At 49.8% G+C, this 18,170-nt stretch overlaps 8 protein-coding genes across 8 annotated transcripts; 6 read left to right on the top strand and 2 right to left on the bottom strand.

The window, feature by feature from the left end:
- Nucleotides 1-539: 539 nt before the first annotated feature.
- Nucleotides 540-1,203, top strand: N7473_003045 (uncharacterized protein; the record flags this gene model as incomplete). Its single annotated transcript, XM_057148985.1, has 2 exons — nucleotides 540-872; nucleotides 937-1,203. The coding sequence occupies 2 exons, from the start codon at nucleotides 540-542 to the stop codon at nucleotides 1,201-1,203; spliced, it is 600 nt and encodes a 199-aa protein (XP_057012639.1).
- A 999-nt stretch (nucleotides 1,204-2,202) lies between these two features.
- Nucleotides 2,203-3,687, bottom strand: N7473_003044 (arylsulfotransferase family protein; the record flags this gene model as incomplete). Its single annotated transcript, XM_057148984.1, has 1 exon — nucleotides 2,203-3,687. The coding sequence occupies one exon, from the start codon at nucleotides 3,685-3,687 to the stop codon at nucleotides 2,203-2,205; it is 1,485 nt and encodes a 494-aa protein (XP_057012638.1).
- Nucleotides 3,688-6,508: 2,821 nt separating this feature from the next.
- On the top strand, nucleotides 6,509-8,102 carry N7473_003043 (uncharacterized protein; the record flags this gene model as incomplete). Its single annotated transcript, XM_057148983.1, has 4 exons — nucleotides 6,509-6,602; nucleotides 6,677-7,515; nucleotides 7,586-7,906; nucleotides 7,965-8,102. 4 exons carry the CDS (start codon nucleotides 6,509-6,511, stop codon nucleotides 8,100-8,102), a joined length of 1,392 nt encoding a protein of 463 aa, XP_057012637.1.
- A 1,700-nt stretch (nucleotides 8,103-9,802) lies between these two features.
- N7473_003042 (uncharacterized protein) lies at nucleotides 9,803-11,036 on the top strand (the record flags this gene model as incomplete). Its single annotated transcript, XM_057148982.1, has 4 exons — nucleotides 9,803-9,955; nucleotides 10,113-10,399; nucleotides 10,455-10,668; nucleotides 10,779-11,036. The coding sequence occupies 4 exons, from the start codon at nucleotides 9,803-9,805 to the stop codon at nucleotides 11,034-11,036; spliced, it is 912 nt and encodes a 303-aa protein (XP_057012636.1).
- Nucleotides 11,037-11,923: 887 nt separating this feature from the next.
- Nucleotides 11,924-13,164, top strand: N7473_003041 (bZIP transcription factor; the record flags this gene model as incomplete). Its single annotated transcript, XM_057148981.1, has 5 exons — nucleotides 11,924-12,039; nucleotides 12,090-12,449; nucleotides 12,509-12,571; nucleotides 12,618-12,926; nucleotides 12,998-13,164. 5 exons carry the CDS (start codon nucleotides 11,924-11,926, stop codon nucleotides 13,059-13,061), a joined length of 912 nt encoding a protein of 303 aa, XP_057012635.1. The 3' UTR covers nucleotides 13,062-13,164.
- Nucleotides 13,165-13,502: 338 nt separating this feature from the next.
- On the top strand, nucleotides 13,503-14,029 carry N7473_003040 (GFA family protein; the record flags this gene model as incomplete). The annotated part of the gene is made up of 3 exons (XM_057148980.1): nucleotides 13,503-13,554; nucleotides 13,623-13,802; nucleotides 13,857-14,029. The coding sequence occupies 3 exons, from the start codon at nucleotides 13,503-13,505 to the stop codon at nucleotides 14,027-14,029; spliced, it is 405 nt and encodes a 134-aa protein (XP_057012634.1).
- Nucleotides 14,030-14,507: 478 nt separating this feature from the next.
- On the top strand, nucleotides 14,508-15,011 carry N7473_003039 (DUF967 domain protein; the record flags this gene model as incomplete). The annotated part of the gene is made up of 2 exons (XM_057148979.1): nucleotides 14,508-14,534; nucleotides 14,595-15,011. 2 exons carry the CDS (start codon nucleotides 14,508-14,510, stop codon nucleotides 15,009-15,011), a joined length of 444 nt encoding a protein of 147 aa, XP_057012633.1.
- Nucleotides 15,012-15,445: 434 nt separating this feature from the next.
- Nucleotides 15,446-17,863, bottom strand: bipA (Hsp70 family ATPase KAR2; the record flags this gene model as incomplete). Its single annotated transcript, XM_057148978.1, is given in 4 exon segments — nucleotides 15,446-15,919; nucleotides 15,931-17,116; nucleotides 17,207-17,371; nucleotides 17,442-17,863. The coding sequence occupies 4 exon segments, from the start codon at nucleotides 17,621-17,623 to the stop codon at nucleotides 15,446-15,448; spliced, it is 2,007 nt and encodes a 668-aa protein (XP_057012632.1). The 5' UTR covers nucleotides 17,624-17,863.
- Nucleotides 17,864-18,170: the final 307 nt, after the last annotated feature.

The following is an 18,170-nucleotide window of genomic DNA, read 5'->3' as shown; positions in this document are numbered from 1 at the left end:
AATTTACCAGCTGCCAGTTTGACGACTTATTGAACCATAATCCATAGTCCACATTCTTTGTGCTTTTTTTTCGCTAATCAAGGAACCGAAGGATCGTGGTTCATTCTGCGCGAGTGACGGCCCCATCATGATGCAGGGGGAAATGCCCCCTTGCGTACCCATAAACATCTACCGTGGTTGCTGTGATGACAACCGCCAAATAATCTGCAGCCCAGGCGATTGATCAGCCGCTCCATGGTTCACGAAATCTGGCTTCTGCAAGGCCGCATCACTCCGTACATGAACTTGCATAGCGCTTCTAACGCTAATTTACTGATGTATGCAGTCTATTTACTAACTAGTGAATTCTAAAATTGCCCTCGCATGCAATAGCAAAATCCGTAGGATCCCCCACTCAAAGGAATACTGCCCAAGAAAACTCAACAGCTTGTACGGAGTACAGAGGAGCAATCTATTTATTATTTCGCTTCTCGAAAGCACCTTCATCCCACAAGACACCCCGACCAGTCGCTCTGCTCCGTTCAACTACCTTCTCCACTATGCGCGTCTTGAAGACCCTTGTCACTTTCTGCTCGCTGTTTCTGGTGGCCTCCGCTGCGCCCGCAACCCAGAAAGACAGCGTTATGAGCAGCATCGCTACTTTCTCGGAGGCTGTACAGGCAAACAAGGATGCCATCAACCGCTATCACGGTGGCTCTTTAGCCGCGATTCCTGTTGGTCAGAAATGCTATGATTGCTGGTATGCCCTGAGAGAGGCGCATTCTAAGCTCACCGACGCCAAGTTCACACCAAGCGAGTCCGAAGAGGTCGTCAAGCAGTTCACCTCCCTGAATCAAGATTCCATCGACTTGCTGAATTTGTATCGTGACAAGGTCAGTTATCTTCAATTCTCATTGGAATCTAGATTGGTGATGGCTAATGTTTCTTTGTAAACAGGCACCGGTACTAAACCAGGCGAGTGTCAGCTTCATAGTACCAATCATGATGCAAGCTTTGTTCCGAGAGGCAGACGACTACTCCGCAGCACTCCAAGCTCTAATGCCCGAGAAGGATATCGCGCCCATGAAGCAGATAACTGTCGATCATAAGGCTGCGTGGGATGAGGCATTTGCGGCCTACGACCCTACCCGCAATACAGCGCCAGTGCAGCAGTGGAAGTCCCTGATGTCGGTTTTCTCGCCGGCTTTGACGTATCTTATCTGAGAACAATGCAACATTAAGGTTGAGTCTCTTCCAACTATGCTGGAGCGTGATTTTTACCATGCATCGCATTGGAAGTTGTGTTCACTAAGATTTCTTCAAGGACTTCGAGAAACGAGGATGGCATGAAAGAATTTCGGGCACTTTGTCATTGGTCGGAATAAGCCTACATCGCAAGAAATACTGTATGGTGAAGCCTGTATCTGTTACACATTCTCCTATAACGACAGCTACCGATTGGATGCTTCAATACTAAGTATCTCTGACCTACCTGAACAGAAGGGTGTAGCTTTCTCTTTCGAATCAACCAACCTCGGCGAACTTGGTTTAGAAACCTCGGCTTGCAGAGTAAACTAGTACCCATATAGCAATTAAAGCGTGTCATAATGGAGGAATACTTGCCAAATGAGTCACCTCGAACCAGCCCTTTTGGCCCTCATTGAAGTACAACTTCCTCATATGGTGTTTTTGTGTAGAGGAACGACACCATATCTATCTACGGTGGCAGTTCAAAGGTCTGAGTCTGGAAACCACAGAAACGGACCAACCGAACATGCTCAACTACCCTCATTTGGAAGCTCTTCCTAGACATCGTTCTAGATATCATTATGGATAGCACAGGTACCATATTTTTCGTCTATCGTTCAACTCATAATTCCAAAGTGATTTGGAGAATTTGTCGAGGTTTCGAACATATAAACTCCACTGGACCTCGATGTTCGTATGAGTCCGTCTTGAGACCTTGCAAGTTAGTATTCAAAGAAGATCCAGCGCTATGGAACTCAGGGACAGTTTCTAACGGTATTGTATACGGAATCAATAGAGGAAAGAGAATATATCCGTGTTAATCGAGAAAGAATATGTACAAAAAGAAGATATAAGTGCCTCGGGAGAGGCACGAGAAGCCTAGCCTTCTCGAGAATATTTCCAAAAAAAAAAAATCCACTCCCAAAAGACCTAACGCGGTCATCCTAACGTGAACACGGAAAGAGTGTATCCAACTTAGAAAGAGAAAATCTCAGAAGTCCCAAGAACCTTTGTACCCTGACGGGCAGCAACCTGAATATAGTTAGTAGGTGGACTATCAACACTAACCACGGTCTCGAAGCCAGTTCGTTGCGCAATATCAATCTGCGTCCCGTTAACCGCGTTCGCTGAGGCAGCCGAGTACACCACCCAGTTATCATAGTCGGTGGCACCATTCCAACTCATATATACAGAAGCACCTTCGCTGGTCTTTTGGACCGTCAACGAGGGCTTCCAGAATGGAACAGCGCTCCATTGGCAGCGGTAACCGCGGTACGATGCGATGGCATTGTCCGGGCCGAATTGCGCGCTGAACACGACGTTGCCGTCACCGTCAAACTCCTTGACTTTGGAGATAGAGCCGTAGTCCATGAAGACGTGTCCATCAGCCTCGTTAAGTAGCTGATAGCTGCCCTGGCTAACTGAGTGGATGGGGTCGTTCGGGTCAGTCAGGGAGCGTAGGCTAGTGACCTTCTTGTTGACCAGGTCGATGGAGAGGCTGATGCCAGTGGTTGGAGTCTCGGAGTCAGTCGGGGTATTGGCGTTGTTGAACAGGTTTAGGACCATGTCCTCATCAGTCTCATTGTACACACGCATGTCATGCTGCCAGCTGAAGTTGGCGCTGCCGACCTGGGCAAAGTCACCACCGTTTGCGCCGCTCAGTTGCCATTCGATGCTGCCGTTGGGGAGGATGTGGTAGCCAGACCACATATGGCGCAGGGAGACGAGGTAGCCGTTGTTGGTCGTGGTTATGGAGTTGATGTGGTAGGCATCGTAAGGTTTCTCCTGGGAGCCGACGTCGGCGCCCAGCTTCTGGTGCGAGGAGTTGAGAGGAATTTGGTCCTCGTGGTCGAGAGCGCTCCAGGAGTAAAGGACCTGATTAGTGGAGATGTCGATCTCGTAGAAGTGGCTATCCAGCATCCACTCTGAAGAATTGCCGCCGAGGGAGGTCAGGTCGTGCTGGGTCACGTTGTAGGCAGTCACCAGGAGAGTGTTGCGGGAGGTGATATGACTCTCGTGAAGGTCAATGTACGAGTCCTTGGCCACGTTGTCGGGAGTGACGAAGGCGCCGGTCAACGTAATTGTGTGAATCTCTTTGTAGGTGTTGTCGAGGATGTGCACAGCTCCGTAACCAAAGCCCAAATCCATCATAGTGCCGGACCAAAAAGTGATAACATCTTCACCATTTAGCTGTTGCACACGGAAGTTGGCCGTTACCTCCTCGGGACCTTCATAGACCAGGTTGCCCTCGTCGTCGTAGATTAGAGCCGCCTGACCAGCAGGCTGGACGCCCCCACGAGGACCAAGGAAGAGATAGCCCGCCTCGGTGGTGCCAGTCTTGTTGACCTCCAGCTTAGGTGGTTGGAAGTTCATTGAAGTATAAGTCGAGTATGGCCAAGCCGCCGCACTCAGCGACGACAGCAGCAGAGTGCTGCCAGCAGTGTACCACCACCGAGCCATAGCTGTTCGTTCAATTTGCAAGCCCAAATAATAGAATGATAATCACGCACTAGCCTAATTAAAGACAGACAATGGATGTAGACCGAAAGAATGGAGAGAACGGTAGATAAACGAGTGAAAGCAGTGGGAACTGCAAAGGCGTGCTTTTCTAGAACATCAAGCAGGGCTCGATGAGCCCCGACGGGGAGCAGTTCATATAAAAGTGGTTCCAACAGCCATATTTCTTCGTCCGCCGAGACTCCGCGAGAGAAGTGATGGCCCTGAAGATCACTGCCGTCCCACACACCATAGTGAGCGGGTTGAAATCTGGTCATCGTCCAACCAGATAACCCAGCGAAGATGATCGTCCCCCGGCTTTCTCATTACAAGCAACGACGATACTTCAAAAGTATGGATAACCCGGCTTGGCCACCGTCATTGGGTGGACCGACCAGCGAAGCTCTTCATCTCTCTGCAAATCTGTTACATAGGAACGAGGGTCCTCGCGTTAGGACCGGACCAGCGTCGAACGGACGTTTCATCTGCAGATTAGGACAGGGGTGAACCAGGTCAATTTGCTCCTCGAGTAGGAAGACTCAATCTGATACTGCCGGGGTAAGTGCAATCAGTAGGTTACAATCAAGTCCCGAGATCAGATCCAACCAGGATGCTGTGTCAGGCAAAGAGTTAAGCCTAGGGTGACGAGATCGGCGAGCCGATCGGTCTTGGCGGCGTGTTCCGCAAAGCCAGATATCCACTCTGGTTGGGCATACCCTGCGTGGCAGGTCGCGTGGAATAACTCCCGACTCATCGCCAGGAACACACCTTTTCCGGTCTTGCGCTGGTTGTGCCGTTTTGCCAGAGATGTGGAGGGCCGTGGAGCACAGATAAACCACGATGAGTGGCGGGCCCAACAGTGCTAAATGCTGGGAATTTGGTTGACCCCATCACCCCTGAAGAGAAGGCTTGGTAGCGATCGGCTCGGACTATACTGAATGAAGCAACTGTCGAAAGCGGCGTCAAGGTTTGGAATCGCAACTTTGGAGGGGTATCGTCTTGCATAAAGTGTGTGATATACAGAGCACGAAGTAGTGGAAATCAAATCCGCAAAATTGTCTTCTCCGAGTCATGTCCGTGTCGCGCCCGCCGGCCTGATCGGCCTGGCCGACGGGGATCGTCGTAGGATGGACGGGTTGATAAGGGTGGAATGAGATGATCCGGGTTCAACTGATCTCGAAGAGGCTGTCAAGAATCTAGGATCCGTTGCCAACGGTCAAGCATGCAAACATGAAGGGAAGGCTGGACATCAGCCAAGTCATTCTCCCAGCTGTCAGGTGACAGACGATCTGGTGGATATGCCAGATTAAGCAATCTGATACAAACGAAAACGGCCAGTTTATCAGAGTTATCAACATTATGCTAATCGAATTCATCACTCAAGAAGGCTGAGATCTTTTTATTTTGAATAGAGGGGACATATCACGCTATCGTGGGTAGGAAACGCCACCTAGCCACTTAAAGGACCATAAGATCTCGAATTTTTACGTTGCAGTGTCCGAGCACATTCAAAGGAAGATGCATAACGACCAGAAAGAAGCATTTCTCAAAATCTGCTTCAGTAAGAATATTGGACTACCGAATACAGTCTTTTCTTCCCCATTTTCTGTCACTGGGCTGACTAGATACTACGACAACAATAGATCTTTAATCCATGAGTCGATATGGGGACAATTACCCACACAAAATGGGATGCTTGTTGAAGGACACTATTAAAATACTTTGAATTCAAGCTCATCATATTCTTTGGAATGATATTAAAAACAGTAACTGCTAATGAACCTCAAAGGATCTAGAACAGGGAGCTCGAGGTACAGACCGATCGCAAAAAGGCTCCGGATACAACTGTACTTTACTGTGCGAGTTAGCCAAAATGATGGGTTTCCAATCGTGGAAGTTATGACTGCTTTGTTCAATATCGGGCTATCAAGATTGGTCCTCCAAGAAGACTGATAGTCAAGTAAGGGAAGAGTCCGACCTATGGTTAGTGGCGCTTTGCTATCTCGCAAATCCGGGGATAGCCTTTTCTTGCGGGGAAACTCCACCTCAACGAAAATCAAATAAAGAAATATTCACTAGCTAAGGCCCAGATGACTCGAATAACTCAACCAAAGTGACTTTTAGTGCAACTGATTTTCACAGTCCAAGCACCAAAAACAGTTCTCTCAGACCGCAAACCAAGCCATCCACTGCAGCAACACCCCCTTGCGCTCGTCCCTAACAACCAACTGTTCCATGCATATCCCGTTCCAAATCCGTTTTGTAGCACGGCCATCACCCAATTCCCCGCAAATCAGCATCCAAGCTCCCCTGCTGCACAGAGCTTTGGCTCCCACTAAGCTATTCACCGGTCGCCAATGACGAGCATGTGCACAGCATCGTACTCGGTTGCGAGCCGGTCGGCTCTCATGTGGCTTCAGAAGAGCTAGCCTAGCCTAGCCCCCTCAAGCCTGAGCCAGTGAGGTTTCACTTGTGGTAATGGGTTGCAGTGGCCTTACATCAACCATGTGGTGCATCACTACTTCGGGGCTTTTCAGATGATCGGCACTTAATACAGACTACGTTCTGGCCGTCGTTGCTTCTTTTCTTTGTCTACATCGAACTCACCCTTGGAAATTTTCTTCTCCGCAACTTTGCTCAAAGGTTTCTGATTGACTAGGGAGGGCATATAGCTTACAACCCTCTTGTGGAAGTGAGTTCGTGTGACTCGACCTCCTCTTGCTCTAACTGTACGTTCCTGCTAAGCTCAAGTCGTACTTTTGCTCAACAGAGGTGTAACGACGCGATGGGTCGCAAGCTTGGCCTGTTTCGAGCAGCATATCTGGTCTCGGCCAGCTGCATGGGCTCGTTTGCGTTCGCCTTCGATACCGGTGTGATCAGTATGTCGACCATTAACCCAAAGAGTCTCTTCCTCATAGCATAAATCCCCAGACTGACGTGATCATCCAAACAGGTGGCGTCCTCTCCCTCGCATCCTTCCAGAAAGATTTCGGATACACCAAAGCCCAAATGACCAATGTCAACTCCAACGCCGTCTCGATCTTACAAGCAGGTGCCTTTTTCGGCTGCTTCTTCGTCTCTCCTATTGCCAAGTTCTTCGGCCGTCGCACTGGCTTGATCATCAGCTCTATCGTCTTCACTATCGGTACCATCCTGCAGGTCATAAACTCCGGAACTCTAGGCACATTCTATGCCGGGCGCGTAATTGCGGGTTTGGGCATCGGCGCTGCCACGGTACTGATCCCGATGTATTCGGCGGAGATGTTGCCAAAGGAGATTCGGGGTCGACTGGGGGCGTGTTTCCAGCTATTCTTTGCTATTGGGGTCATGATTGCGTACTGGGTAACGTATGCGGTTGATAAAGATCAGTCCCCAGGCACGAATCAGTGGCAGACAGCGTTGGGGCTACAGTTGCTCGGATCGACGCTTTTGCTGGTTGGGATGTGCACGGTCAAGGAGAGTGCGCGTTGGCTTGCTGCTCGAGGGAAGCTTGATCAGGCGCGAGAGTCGTTGAAATGGGTTCGTGGAGGTGAGGAGACGGAAGAGCTGCAGAAGGAATTCGATGAGATTCTCGCAGGTATTGAGGAAGAGGCACGGGTGAAGGAGAATCTTACTTTCAAGGAGCTACTCCTGCCGGTCAATCGGTATCGCCTCTTCATCGCCGTCACCATCCAACTCTCCGCCCAGCTTACTGGAAACACCTCGCTGGCATACTATGCGACTCAAATCTTCAGCTCCGTTGGGGCTGGGAGCGCCGCCAAGTTAGTGACTGGATTCTTCGGTCTCGTCAAGGTGTGCGGTGTCACAATCTTCCAACTCTTTGTGCTGGACAGAATCGGGCGTCGAGTTCCATTTATTGTAGGCGCCTTTGCCATGGGCTCTTTCATGCTCATCATCGGGACCTACATCTGCAGGCATTGCATGTATCATCATGACTTACGCAGAGGCATTCAGCTACAACATGTCCTGGGGCCCGTTACCCTGGCTCTACGTTGGAGAGATTTTCTCCAGTCGTACTCGCGAGTTGGGTGTCACGGTGGGCGCTGCGTCGCAGTGGCTATTCAATTTCATGATGTCGCAGGTCACACCACATGCGATCAACAATATTGGCTGGCGCATGTTTTTGATGTTTGCCATCTTCAACTACGCCATCATCGTTTACTCCTGGTTTGTCCTCAAAGAGGTATGTCATGTCATTCATATCAATCTCGTCGAGCGCATTTATTGACCGTATCAAATAGACATCGCGACACTCGCTAGAAGAGATGCAGGAAGTCTTTGGCGGCGGTCCGAAGGAAAAGCAAATCGAGAGAGCCGACCATGAAGAGCATGCCGAACCAGTCTCAAAGGAGACCAAGGTTGGATCTCAAGCCTGTTAATAATAAGCTTGTGATGTCGGTCGGCCGGGATTCGGATACTACTTGCACCCCGAGTTTCCACTGGCGCGGTCTCGACTTTAATAACTCATTGATATTTACTCTGTACCAAGTTACTAACGCCTTTATGCCCCTCATGAATCACACTGTTTTCCACATTCACTCCACAAACACGAGACGCTAATCACCCCCGTTTTTCCCCCATTACCACATCACCTCCAGCCCATCTTGGATCTCTGAGTGTGATTTGCGAGCTTCCCCGGCTTTCGGCCCCACGTAGACGGGAAAATAGCGGAGGCAAGGGCTTGGCATTTAGCCAGGTAGTAGAACTTTGCACTCGGCCCCCCGAAGCACAGAAGGATTCGGGATCCAGGAACTTCCTCTTTCGCGAGGTGTGACAGAGCAAAAAGAACATCATATCATTTCTGACAGTGGTGGAATCTATAAGCTGCATCGTGACTTGCCATTTTGGGGGTAATCTACAATCGTAGCCCCTTTTCCTCTCTTTTCAGGACCGCTAGAACTTAATTGTAGCTTTGAACCGGAAACGCAACGTTCTCGAACAACTTTGGAAAAAAAAACCCCGCAAGCCGAATCTTTCCCTTAACTTCGTGGCCGACGCCACGCACTCGGCCCCATCCCCAGGCACCAATCCTCTCGTGTCCCCGACTCGTGAATGGAAGGTTCCCCCGGAACGACTGTCAAACAGGCTTTCGTACCGGCGTCGAGCACGCGACAGATTGGTTGTATGCCACACTTGCTCATGCGGTTCTGGAGGCCGGTCCAATGGAACTGAACCAGCCCGGGAAGTGTACGCATGGCTATTGGCTCCTCCGACCTACCCTGGATAGAACTATGTGCTATGGAGCCTATGCTACTATGAGACGGACCTATATTTGTTCTGGCTACAATTGCTCTTGTTATTCAGCCACAAACCTCCCCATATTGACCTCTCGGATCGATTGGCAAACGCCAAAGGGCTCCCTAAGCCGACCGAACTACGATCCCCCAGGGTAACGGTGGATCTCTTCGAGGCTATTGTACTCGACCAGACTCTGTATATCTCCACTATAACCAACAATTAACGTAACGCAGAGTCAATCTAGAAGCCACCTCAAACACACCAACCATATGAAAGACCCCTCGTTAATAACATAGGGGACAACCTAGAGTACCTGGATGATTGTCAACCGAAGGATTCTCTTCCCTGCTCCTCCCCCCCCCTCTTTCTCCTCTTCTATCGATCGCCGTCAGCAGAGACCACTGCAAGGTCGCTTCTTTAACTGATAATCTAACAAAGCAAGCCTTCTTTTGTTTTGAATCGTTTTTTGTTCTATCTTTGCCGACATTTCACTTTTCAATTGAGCTGGAGCCAATGGGTTGCCTGGTCCGAGCTGGTGCTTAAAAGTCACTTCGTTCACGCCAGACTCCTTTTAGAAAGACTAGCTCGGGCACTTCTCCCTCCCCTCTCAAGACAAGCGAACTCTAATGCGCGCCTGTGTGCAACGGTTCTCCTTACAAGACGGCACATTTGGAACATTCGATGAACTTTTCTTCTCCCCATAATTTCTTCCTCGCTGTCTTCCCAGTTGCGCAATTCACGACCGCTGCCCAGCACCCTCGCTGTATTTTCGAATTCCCTCGTTGATCCCTGCTACTTTCTTCTAGCCCTCGACTAGCAGTACCATGTACTAGTATCTGCCATGTCTGATCATACTGGTCGGCCTACTGGTGATGGCCTGGTCCTCGAGGCATGGGGCCAGGGTCTGATGGTTGGTAGCTTGCTGATCATGGCGGCTATCACTCTCTCCAACATGAAAAAACACATCCTTCTACACAAGCTTATCCTCGCCGAAGTAAGTACCCATTCCAATGCCTCTATCTCCCAATTCCTCCGCGGTCATATATGACAGAAAGAGACTTTCACCCCCCTGTCCCCATTGGACTTGTACCTGCATGAAGAAACATGTTGTGCTATTCCACGAGGCTAATCCCGATCCCTCCCCCACACAGTTAATCCTCGCCATGGGCCATGGTACATTTATCTTCCTGCAAGAGCCCGCCTATGGCTGGTACCTATCTGTCACGGCAATCGGTCTCAATGTCTCCTGGGCGCTGCACAACGTCATTGCCTGGATGAAGAATAGACCGTTTTTGTCTCGGCGAGTTTCGATGATTTACATCATCACTGTCATTCTTTGTTGGCCGTATTGGATTGTCGAGATATATGCCAATTTCACTTACTTCAACAATATCAATAATCTCTTTCACACGACTCGCCCGCTTGAGCCGATCTTCAGGTAAGATGGGATATACGTTTAGTTCATTTCTTCATTCGATGCTCATTAAGTCTAGGGACCCCTGGTGGGTATTCACCACAATCTCCCTGTTTTACACCATCAAGCGCGAGTACAATTTCGGATTGTGGGAACTTGTCTTCATCAGCCCCCGATTCGGAGTCATGCTCGCCTCGATGTGTCTCTCTATCGCATTCATCGTGGTAGATACCTGCAGTGTTCTCAACGCCTTTAGCGATTCACTGCCTCAGGGCATCGAGCCATTCTGGAAGGTATTATCCACATCCATTTCCCCAAAAATCGACACCTTCTTTTCTTACATTTTCCCCTACACTCTGCGTTCACTCCCCCGCTGCCAATACTAACCTCAATCTCAACTCAGCTATCCTTCATCTTCAAATGTCTCTGCGACACAGTCATCCTCGACGACTTCAAAACAGCACTAGACCGAATGCGTGCATACTGGCTCCGAAAACAAGCCAGTGGGGAGATCCTCCTTACGAATGCAAATACCGTTCGTTCACCACGTCGTGATGCCCAACAAATTGAGGACATTGAGTCTGCACCGGGTGCACACCGAATGGTGCGAAATAACAAATCTTTCTCCATGCCTCGGGTCGTGCTCAAGGATGACATATAATATCGATAATAAAGGGGACGGCTATCCTGGGTGTTAGGTTTGGGCGGTTGGTTGAAGGTTGGTTCTGGTGGTATGGATTTGTACATCAGCATGGCGTTTTGGTGCATTTCGATCGTTGGGTTTTGGAGGAGAGGGGTACATATCTCGGATGAGAACTCAGGATTGAATAGGGTATGGGTCTATGGGTCATGCTCTGAAATATCGATTATTTGAACCTCTTTTGCTTCAATTGTTGAGATCCCATGCTCATGGAGAAGTCTTCAACGGGGCGGCTACGAAGAGATACTTTCATTGCCCGAGAGGGTTATCAACAACGACGATCATTCCAAAAATCCCACTTCTGTGTGCCATATTCTCATCTCAGTGACCGTAAGAAAAGGTTTGCAGCCAAATCTCCTCCAAAAACCACCCGGGCGCAGTCCATCCGCTGTAGAATCATGGCAAGTTGGTGATCCACAGCGGATGTGGAATCATTTGTCTTTGGAATCATCCTGTGAATAGCCCCACATTTTGCCCTTGGCTCAACTGATTGGTGGATACCACGAGACTCCCGGATTGGCCAGACTTGACCAATTCCAGAGGAAAGTGCTGACAAGAGCTCGGGCCTGACAGGTGTCTGTCCTGACAGTAATGGAAGGTCAATTAAGCACGATTCATTAACAGCTAAAGGGGCAGTGTCTTCCACATCAAGCACGTAACTGGAGACTTGGCGAAACTCTCGCCATAACCTTCTTATTTCTCTCGCTGTGAGGCTGGGATAGTAATTGGCCCCCATTCTCAGTACTAGCGGCTCGCGGCAAGGCTGTCATCACGTCAAGCACGCGAATACTATTCCCCTCCATTCGTGTTCAACCATATTCCCCGCATTGGATCATACCGGCGCATCAATGGCCCAGGCACTCCAGAGCGATGACCAGCCTCCTCACGGTCCGGAAACCACCGACCCCTCAACTACTCAAACTACTTACGATAGACGGCGCGAGCAGGTTAGGCGAGCTCAAAAGTGAGTTAGCCCTCCTAGCGGGCGCCAAGGCATTGCTAACCATTCTTCAGAAAACATCGAGAAAAGAAAGAAGACCATTGCCGTTTGCTTGAAGATGAGCTTTATCGGTTATATCATTTAATTACTGTGGACGGAGAACTCCAGAGTCTCCGCTTTGAGAATGAGATCCTTCGAGATATCATGACCCGCCATTCAATACCATTACCTCCGGGCATAAGACTGCAAGAGGCATCATGGGCTGAAGTGACGTTCACCAATCATGGTGGACATGACCAGCAGTTACAAGTCAAGTTTCCAGAGTATCAGTCTTCAGCCGATCATTCGTCCGGATTCAATACAAATACAACCACCGATACAAGTACCCCATCTATGCAGTCAAGTATCCCTTCTACTGAGCTCTCAGGGATGAGGTACATCTAATCCCCGCATTTTATTCTTTTCGAAGGCTTTGTCTAATTTGATAACCCAGTAATCCTACATACTACAACAGCAGCATAAATCTCGCTCAAATGGGAGTAGATTTCGTCTTATCGTAAGTATACTCCAATCAAAAATAGTCACTGCGACTAACTTTCTAGAATCGAACGACCCTGTCTCTTCCACACACACTCCCCCGACGCGGACGAGCCATCAGGCCATGCCTTATCAATGCAAGGAATCCTGCTCTCCGGAGCCCCACAGGATCTTCAAGATAAAAGTGTGTGGGAAGTTCCAGCCCGACAACTTGAGAAGCTTTTTGAATTATCGGGTTGTCTCGGGCTGGATGGGTACATCACCCCTGTTCAAGCATGGAATCGCATCGTTGGTCGTCTGGATTTGAGTCAGGTCTTGGACCCGAGGGTAGAGGAGTTGAGGTCTGCTATGATTCCGCATGTTAAGTGTTATGGGTAAGTATTTGGAGCCAGCAGAGGGAGTGATGATTTTCATTAACCTACACATTGCTGACAAACCTTCACAGCTTTGGTGCATTGATTGAGGATGATGTATTTGAGGATTTGTTTCAATTTATCTTTGGGCAATGATCTTGGGGATTACAACTTATAATATTTGAAACCGTGGAAAATGATGACCAAATGCGTGCAGATGTAAAATCCAGCGAGGAAAAGTCTGTAGCACCAGTACTCTACTCTTTGATAATTTAAAGTTTAATTGACATAGGCATCTTGACGCTCGGGCTGGGAGACTAAATAGGTGGGACCAAACGTTCCAGAATACGAAATGATTCCAAAGCATCTGGCGGTGGGCCGATCTCGAGTAAAAATGATTCCTCATACATTGAAAATGATGAAACTTGACTGACACGCTTTGGAATCAATGGGAGTACTTGGATCACAATAATATGAAGTTGATTCCAGCTCAAAACTACAAGTAGTTGATGAGATCCTTCGTTGAACTATCCATTGAGTCCAACTTCCATACACAAAGACCTATCCGCAACAAATTCAAATCGGATACCCATCAAGATGCCTGGCTTTGGAAGTTGTGTCTGTGGCAATGTGTCTTTCCAGTATTCTGGTGAGCATGCTAATCTTCAATCATTACAAGAAATTCCCCCAATCTAATATATCTATCTTCAATCACAGGGGAACCAGCTATGACAGCACTATGCCACTGCAAAGGCTGTCAAAACTGGGGTGGTAGCGCATTCTCGTCCAGCGTAGGCGTTCCAACCACAAACTTCTCAGTCACCAAGGGAGACCCCAAAGATTGGGTTCGAGCTGGAGATGTGTCTGGCAAGGAGAATCGACACTTCTTCTGCGGAGGTAAGTCGTGACTTACTTCTCACCACAATGATTTCAAGACACTGATTGTTACAGATTGTGGATCGAATCTTTTTTCGCGGCCGGAGGTTTTGGAAGGCATTACGCTGATCAAGAGTGGCTGTCTTGATGAGACAAATATCCCTATTTCGCTGGAGATGTTTGTTACTAGACGCTGTGACTATGTGGCACCTGTTGCGAATGCTGCGCAGGTACCTGAGATGCCTTGAAAATGGTTTTTGCTGGGCATCGACTATCCTGCGGGTTATTTTACTCGAATGCGTTGACAACAGGATAGTTGGCTCCAAAATCTCAATAAAAAGGCAATGCCTTCTTCATTCTTTTAAACTTTAAACATCTAATCAATTCCTTCACTATGTAGTACATATCATCACGTAAATTCCACCCATTCACAATATGTAGGCAATACTGCATTATCCAGCCTATTAAACTCTTCCATTACCCATGTGTTTAATTAATGTCTGGCATTTTTAATCCGGCAGTCTGAGTCTCCACCTTGATCGAACGAGGGAAGGTCCACCCTTTACCCGACGTCACCGGATAAAAGATAAAAGCTTCAACCCCCACTACCACCATTACTTCACTTACCCTCCATCTGTACTTTTTAACTCTTCAATTCCCATTTACTCACTATTTTCTCCTCACATACACCTCTATAAACCGTCCACCTCCTAAATCAACTCTACAATGGCTCTCTCCGCCCCCAGCACAGACGTACGTCTCCCTCTAATCCAAATCCCCAACCCACCTATACTAACCTCCCCTCCCTCACAGCCAACAACCCTCCTCGCCCAAGAATCCAGCGAGCCCTACCTCTTCCGCACCTTCACAACCGAAACAGCCTGGACCCTCGGCAACGCCCTCCGAACCCGCCTCCTCTCCCTCCCGCCCTCACACCGCAAACCAGCCCTAATCTCCATCTCCCTCGCCACCGCAACCGGGCCCCCTACCAGTCCCAGCACGCAACACATTCTCTTCCAATGCGCAACAGAAAAAGGGACCGTCCCCGATAACGAGAATTGGGTGCGTCGCAAGCGAAACACCGTCCTGCGGTGGGGGATGTCCAGTTGGGCTATGCGGATGAAAATTGTTTCCGGCCTGGCTGGCGCAGCAAGTGCGAATGAAGTTGAGGCGGCGTTTGTGAAGAAGTTTGCGTTGGCGAGTGGCAGTGGGGGGTGCTGTTGCGGATGAATTTGCTATTCATGGGGGTGGGTATCCGATTCGGGTTCGGGGGGTGGAAGGGGTGATTGGGGTTGTGGTTGTTAGTGGGTTGAAGCAGGAGGATGATCATGCTGTTGTTGTGGAGACCATTAGGGAGATTATTGAGCAGGGGAATTAGATGGGGCTCAAGGTGGAGATGGATTATGTGTATAAAGTACAAAAGAATATCAGTACATCAAGAAGAAAACAAGACTACGACTAAATGGAAGATAGAAAAAGATAGACTGTATGCAAAAGGTATCATGGTATTTAAAGAGCCGGTACATTCAAGAAGCCAGGCTCGAGCGACGGGGGTATCGACCCGCGCAATTCTTAGTTCTTTAAGACTAGAAGCACACAAGAAAAAAAAAGCAAACAGAAAAAGAGAAGAGAAAACTCCATGGGTAATGCCTCAACAAATAATTTTACAGTTCGTCGTGGTCCAGAGGCTCATCATCCTCAGGAGGAGCACCAGAGCCATACAGCTTGCTGGTGATGGGGTAGGCCACGCTGGACAGCTGCTCCTTCTGCTCCTCAAAGTCCTCGGCGGTAGCAGTGGCGGCGTTGTCCTCGAGCCAGTCGATAGCCTCCTTCACAGCGTCCAGAATGGTCTGCTTGTCGTCCTCGTCGATCTGGCCGCCGAGGCCGTTCTCGTCACCGACCTGGGCCTTCAGGGAGAAGGCGTAGTTCTCCAGTCCGTTGCGGGCCTCGATCTTGGCCTTCATGGCCTTGTCCTCCTCGGCGAACTCCTCAGCCTCGGCCACCATGCGGTCGATCTCTTCCTGGGAAAGACGGCCCTTGTCGTTGGTGATGGTGATGCTCTCGGCCTTACCAGTGCCCTTGTCACTGGCGCTAACCTTGAGGATACCGTTGGCATCGAGGTCAAAGGCAACCTCGATCTGGGGAACACCGCGGGGCGCGGGGGGATACCGGTCAACTCGAACTTGCCGAGCAGGTTGTTATCCTTGGTCATGGAACGCTCACCCTCGAAGACCTGGATCAGGACGGTGGGCTGGTTGTCAGCCGCAGTCGAGAAGATCTGAGACTTGCGGGTAGGAATAACGGAGTTACGGGGGATCAGCTTGGTCATGACACCACCGGTGGTCTCAATACCAAGAGTCAGGGGGTTGACGTCCATGAGAACGACCTCGGTCAAGTGCTCATCACCACCGAGAACACCGGCCTGAACGGCAGCACCGAAAGCGACGGCCTCGTCAGGGTTGATACCCTTGCTGGCCTTCTTGCCACCGAAGTACTCCTCGAGAAGAGCCTGGACCTTGGGGATACGGGTAGAACCACCGACGAGAACGATGTCGTCAACCTCGGACTTCTTGACCTTGGCATCCTTAAGCACCTGCTCGACGGGCTTGAGGGTCTTCTTGAACAGATCAATGTTGAGCTCTTCGAACTTGGCGCGGGTCAGGGTCTCGGAGAAATCGTTTCCGTTGTGGAAGGCCTCGATTTCGATGCGGGTGGACATCTGGGAAGACAGAGTACGCTTGGCCTTCTCAACCTCGCGCTTCAGCTTACCCATGGACTTGAGATCCTTGCGGACATCAACGTCGTTCTTCTTGTTGTAGAGCTTAACGAAGTAGTCCATGACACGGTGGTCAAAGTCCTCACCACCAAGGTGGGTATCACCAGCGGTAGCCAGAACCTCGAAAACGCCGTTATCGATCGACAGGAGGGAGACATCAAAAGTACCACCACCAAGATCGTAGACAATAACCTGGCGCTCATCACCAGTCTTATCCAGACCGTAGGCGATAGCGGCGGCGGTGGGCTCGTTGACAACACGGAGGACGTTGAGGCCGGCGATAGTACCGGCATCCTTGGTGGCCTGACGCTGGGCGTCGTTGAAGTAGGCGGGAACAGTGACAACGGCGTGGGTAACCGACTTGCCCAGGTAGCTCTCAGCGACATCCTTCATCTTCTCCAGAATCATGGCGGAGATCTGCTCGGGGGTGAAAGTCTTGGGGGTCTTGTTGACATCGACCTTGACCATAGGCTTGCCATCCTTGTTGACGACCTTGAAGGGGAAGTTCTTGGCGTCCTTCTGGATGTCCTTGTCATCGAACTTGCGACCAATCAGGCGCCTATAGAGAGTAATTGTTAGCGATGTCGACTCATCGGGTAAAACCGGCCATGCTGGCCACAAAAAAAACGGCAACCGAGGAAATACTCACTTCACATCAAAGACAGTCCGTTGAGGGTTGGCGGCGTATTGGTTCTTGGCGGCGTCACCGACGAGGCGCTCCTCATCAGTGAAAGCCACGTAGGAGGGAGTAATACGGTTTCCTTGGTCGTTGGCGAGAATCTCAACCTTGCCATTCTGCATCACACCAACACAACTAGAAAAGACCACAGTTAGCTCAACGTGTCCAATTGACCTACACGAGGGTTTGATGGAGCTTCACGAACCTGTAGGTGGTACCCAGATCAATACCGATAACGGTGCCATAGTTCTCAGGTGAGTTGTCCTCCTCGGCGTGGGCAGTAGTGCCGAACAGCGCCATGGGGGCAATCAACACGAGAAGAAGGTAGAAGACGGTGGTCCAGGTGAAGCCCTTGGACACACCGGCGCGGCTCGCGAGTCGCGACATTGTGAAAAGATATGAGGGGGGTAAGGGAAGAAACAAGAAAGTGTTCAAAAGATCGATCCTCTACAACAAAGAGAGTATCAAGAACGAAGCCGAGTCGAATAAGCTTCTAGGCGCGTGAATAGATGAGTCGCGCTGTAAGAGACTCTTTTCAAAACCCTCAGAATTGGTGAATAGGCGGGAGGGACCCGAAGGCGAATGGGGGGAATGAAGAAGGGGAAAGGGGAGAGAAGAAGATGAAGGGCCCTCTTGTATGGAGACGAAGGGACCGACTTCGCGCAGCGGCCATGCTGGCCTTTTCCCAGACGGTTACTTCTCGGGCTGTGATTGGCTGGGAGGAGTTCGGTCATGGGTGAGTCAGCACTGATCAGGACCCAACTTTAATCAGGCGTTGACCGCCTTCTACTTTAGTATTTAGTCTAACCAGATCGGGTAAGTATTGATGGACCCCTGGCCAGGGAAGGAGGCGGTCATCAACCACTCAGGGACCGCCACCGATGTCGAACTTGCTAGAAGCAGCCAAGCGTTTTGCCCCCATTCTATCTTGGGG

This window comes from Penicillium subrubescens (assembly GCF_028828155.1).
Source record: "Penicillium subrubescens strain IBT 31985 chromosome Unknown utg000002l_segment0_segment0, whole genome shotgun sequence".
NCBI classification, from domain to species: Eukaryota; Fungi; Ascomycota; class Eurotiomycetes; order Eurotiales; family Aspergillaceae; genus Penicillium; species Penicillium subrubescens.
The sequence above is the reverse complement of the archived record's forward strand: the minus strand, read 5'-3'. Positions and strand labels throughout refer to the sequence as shown.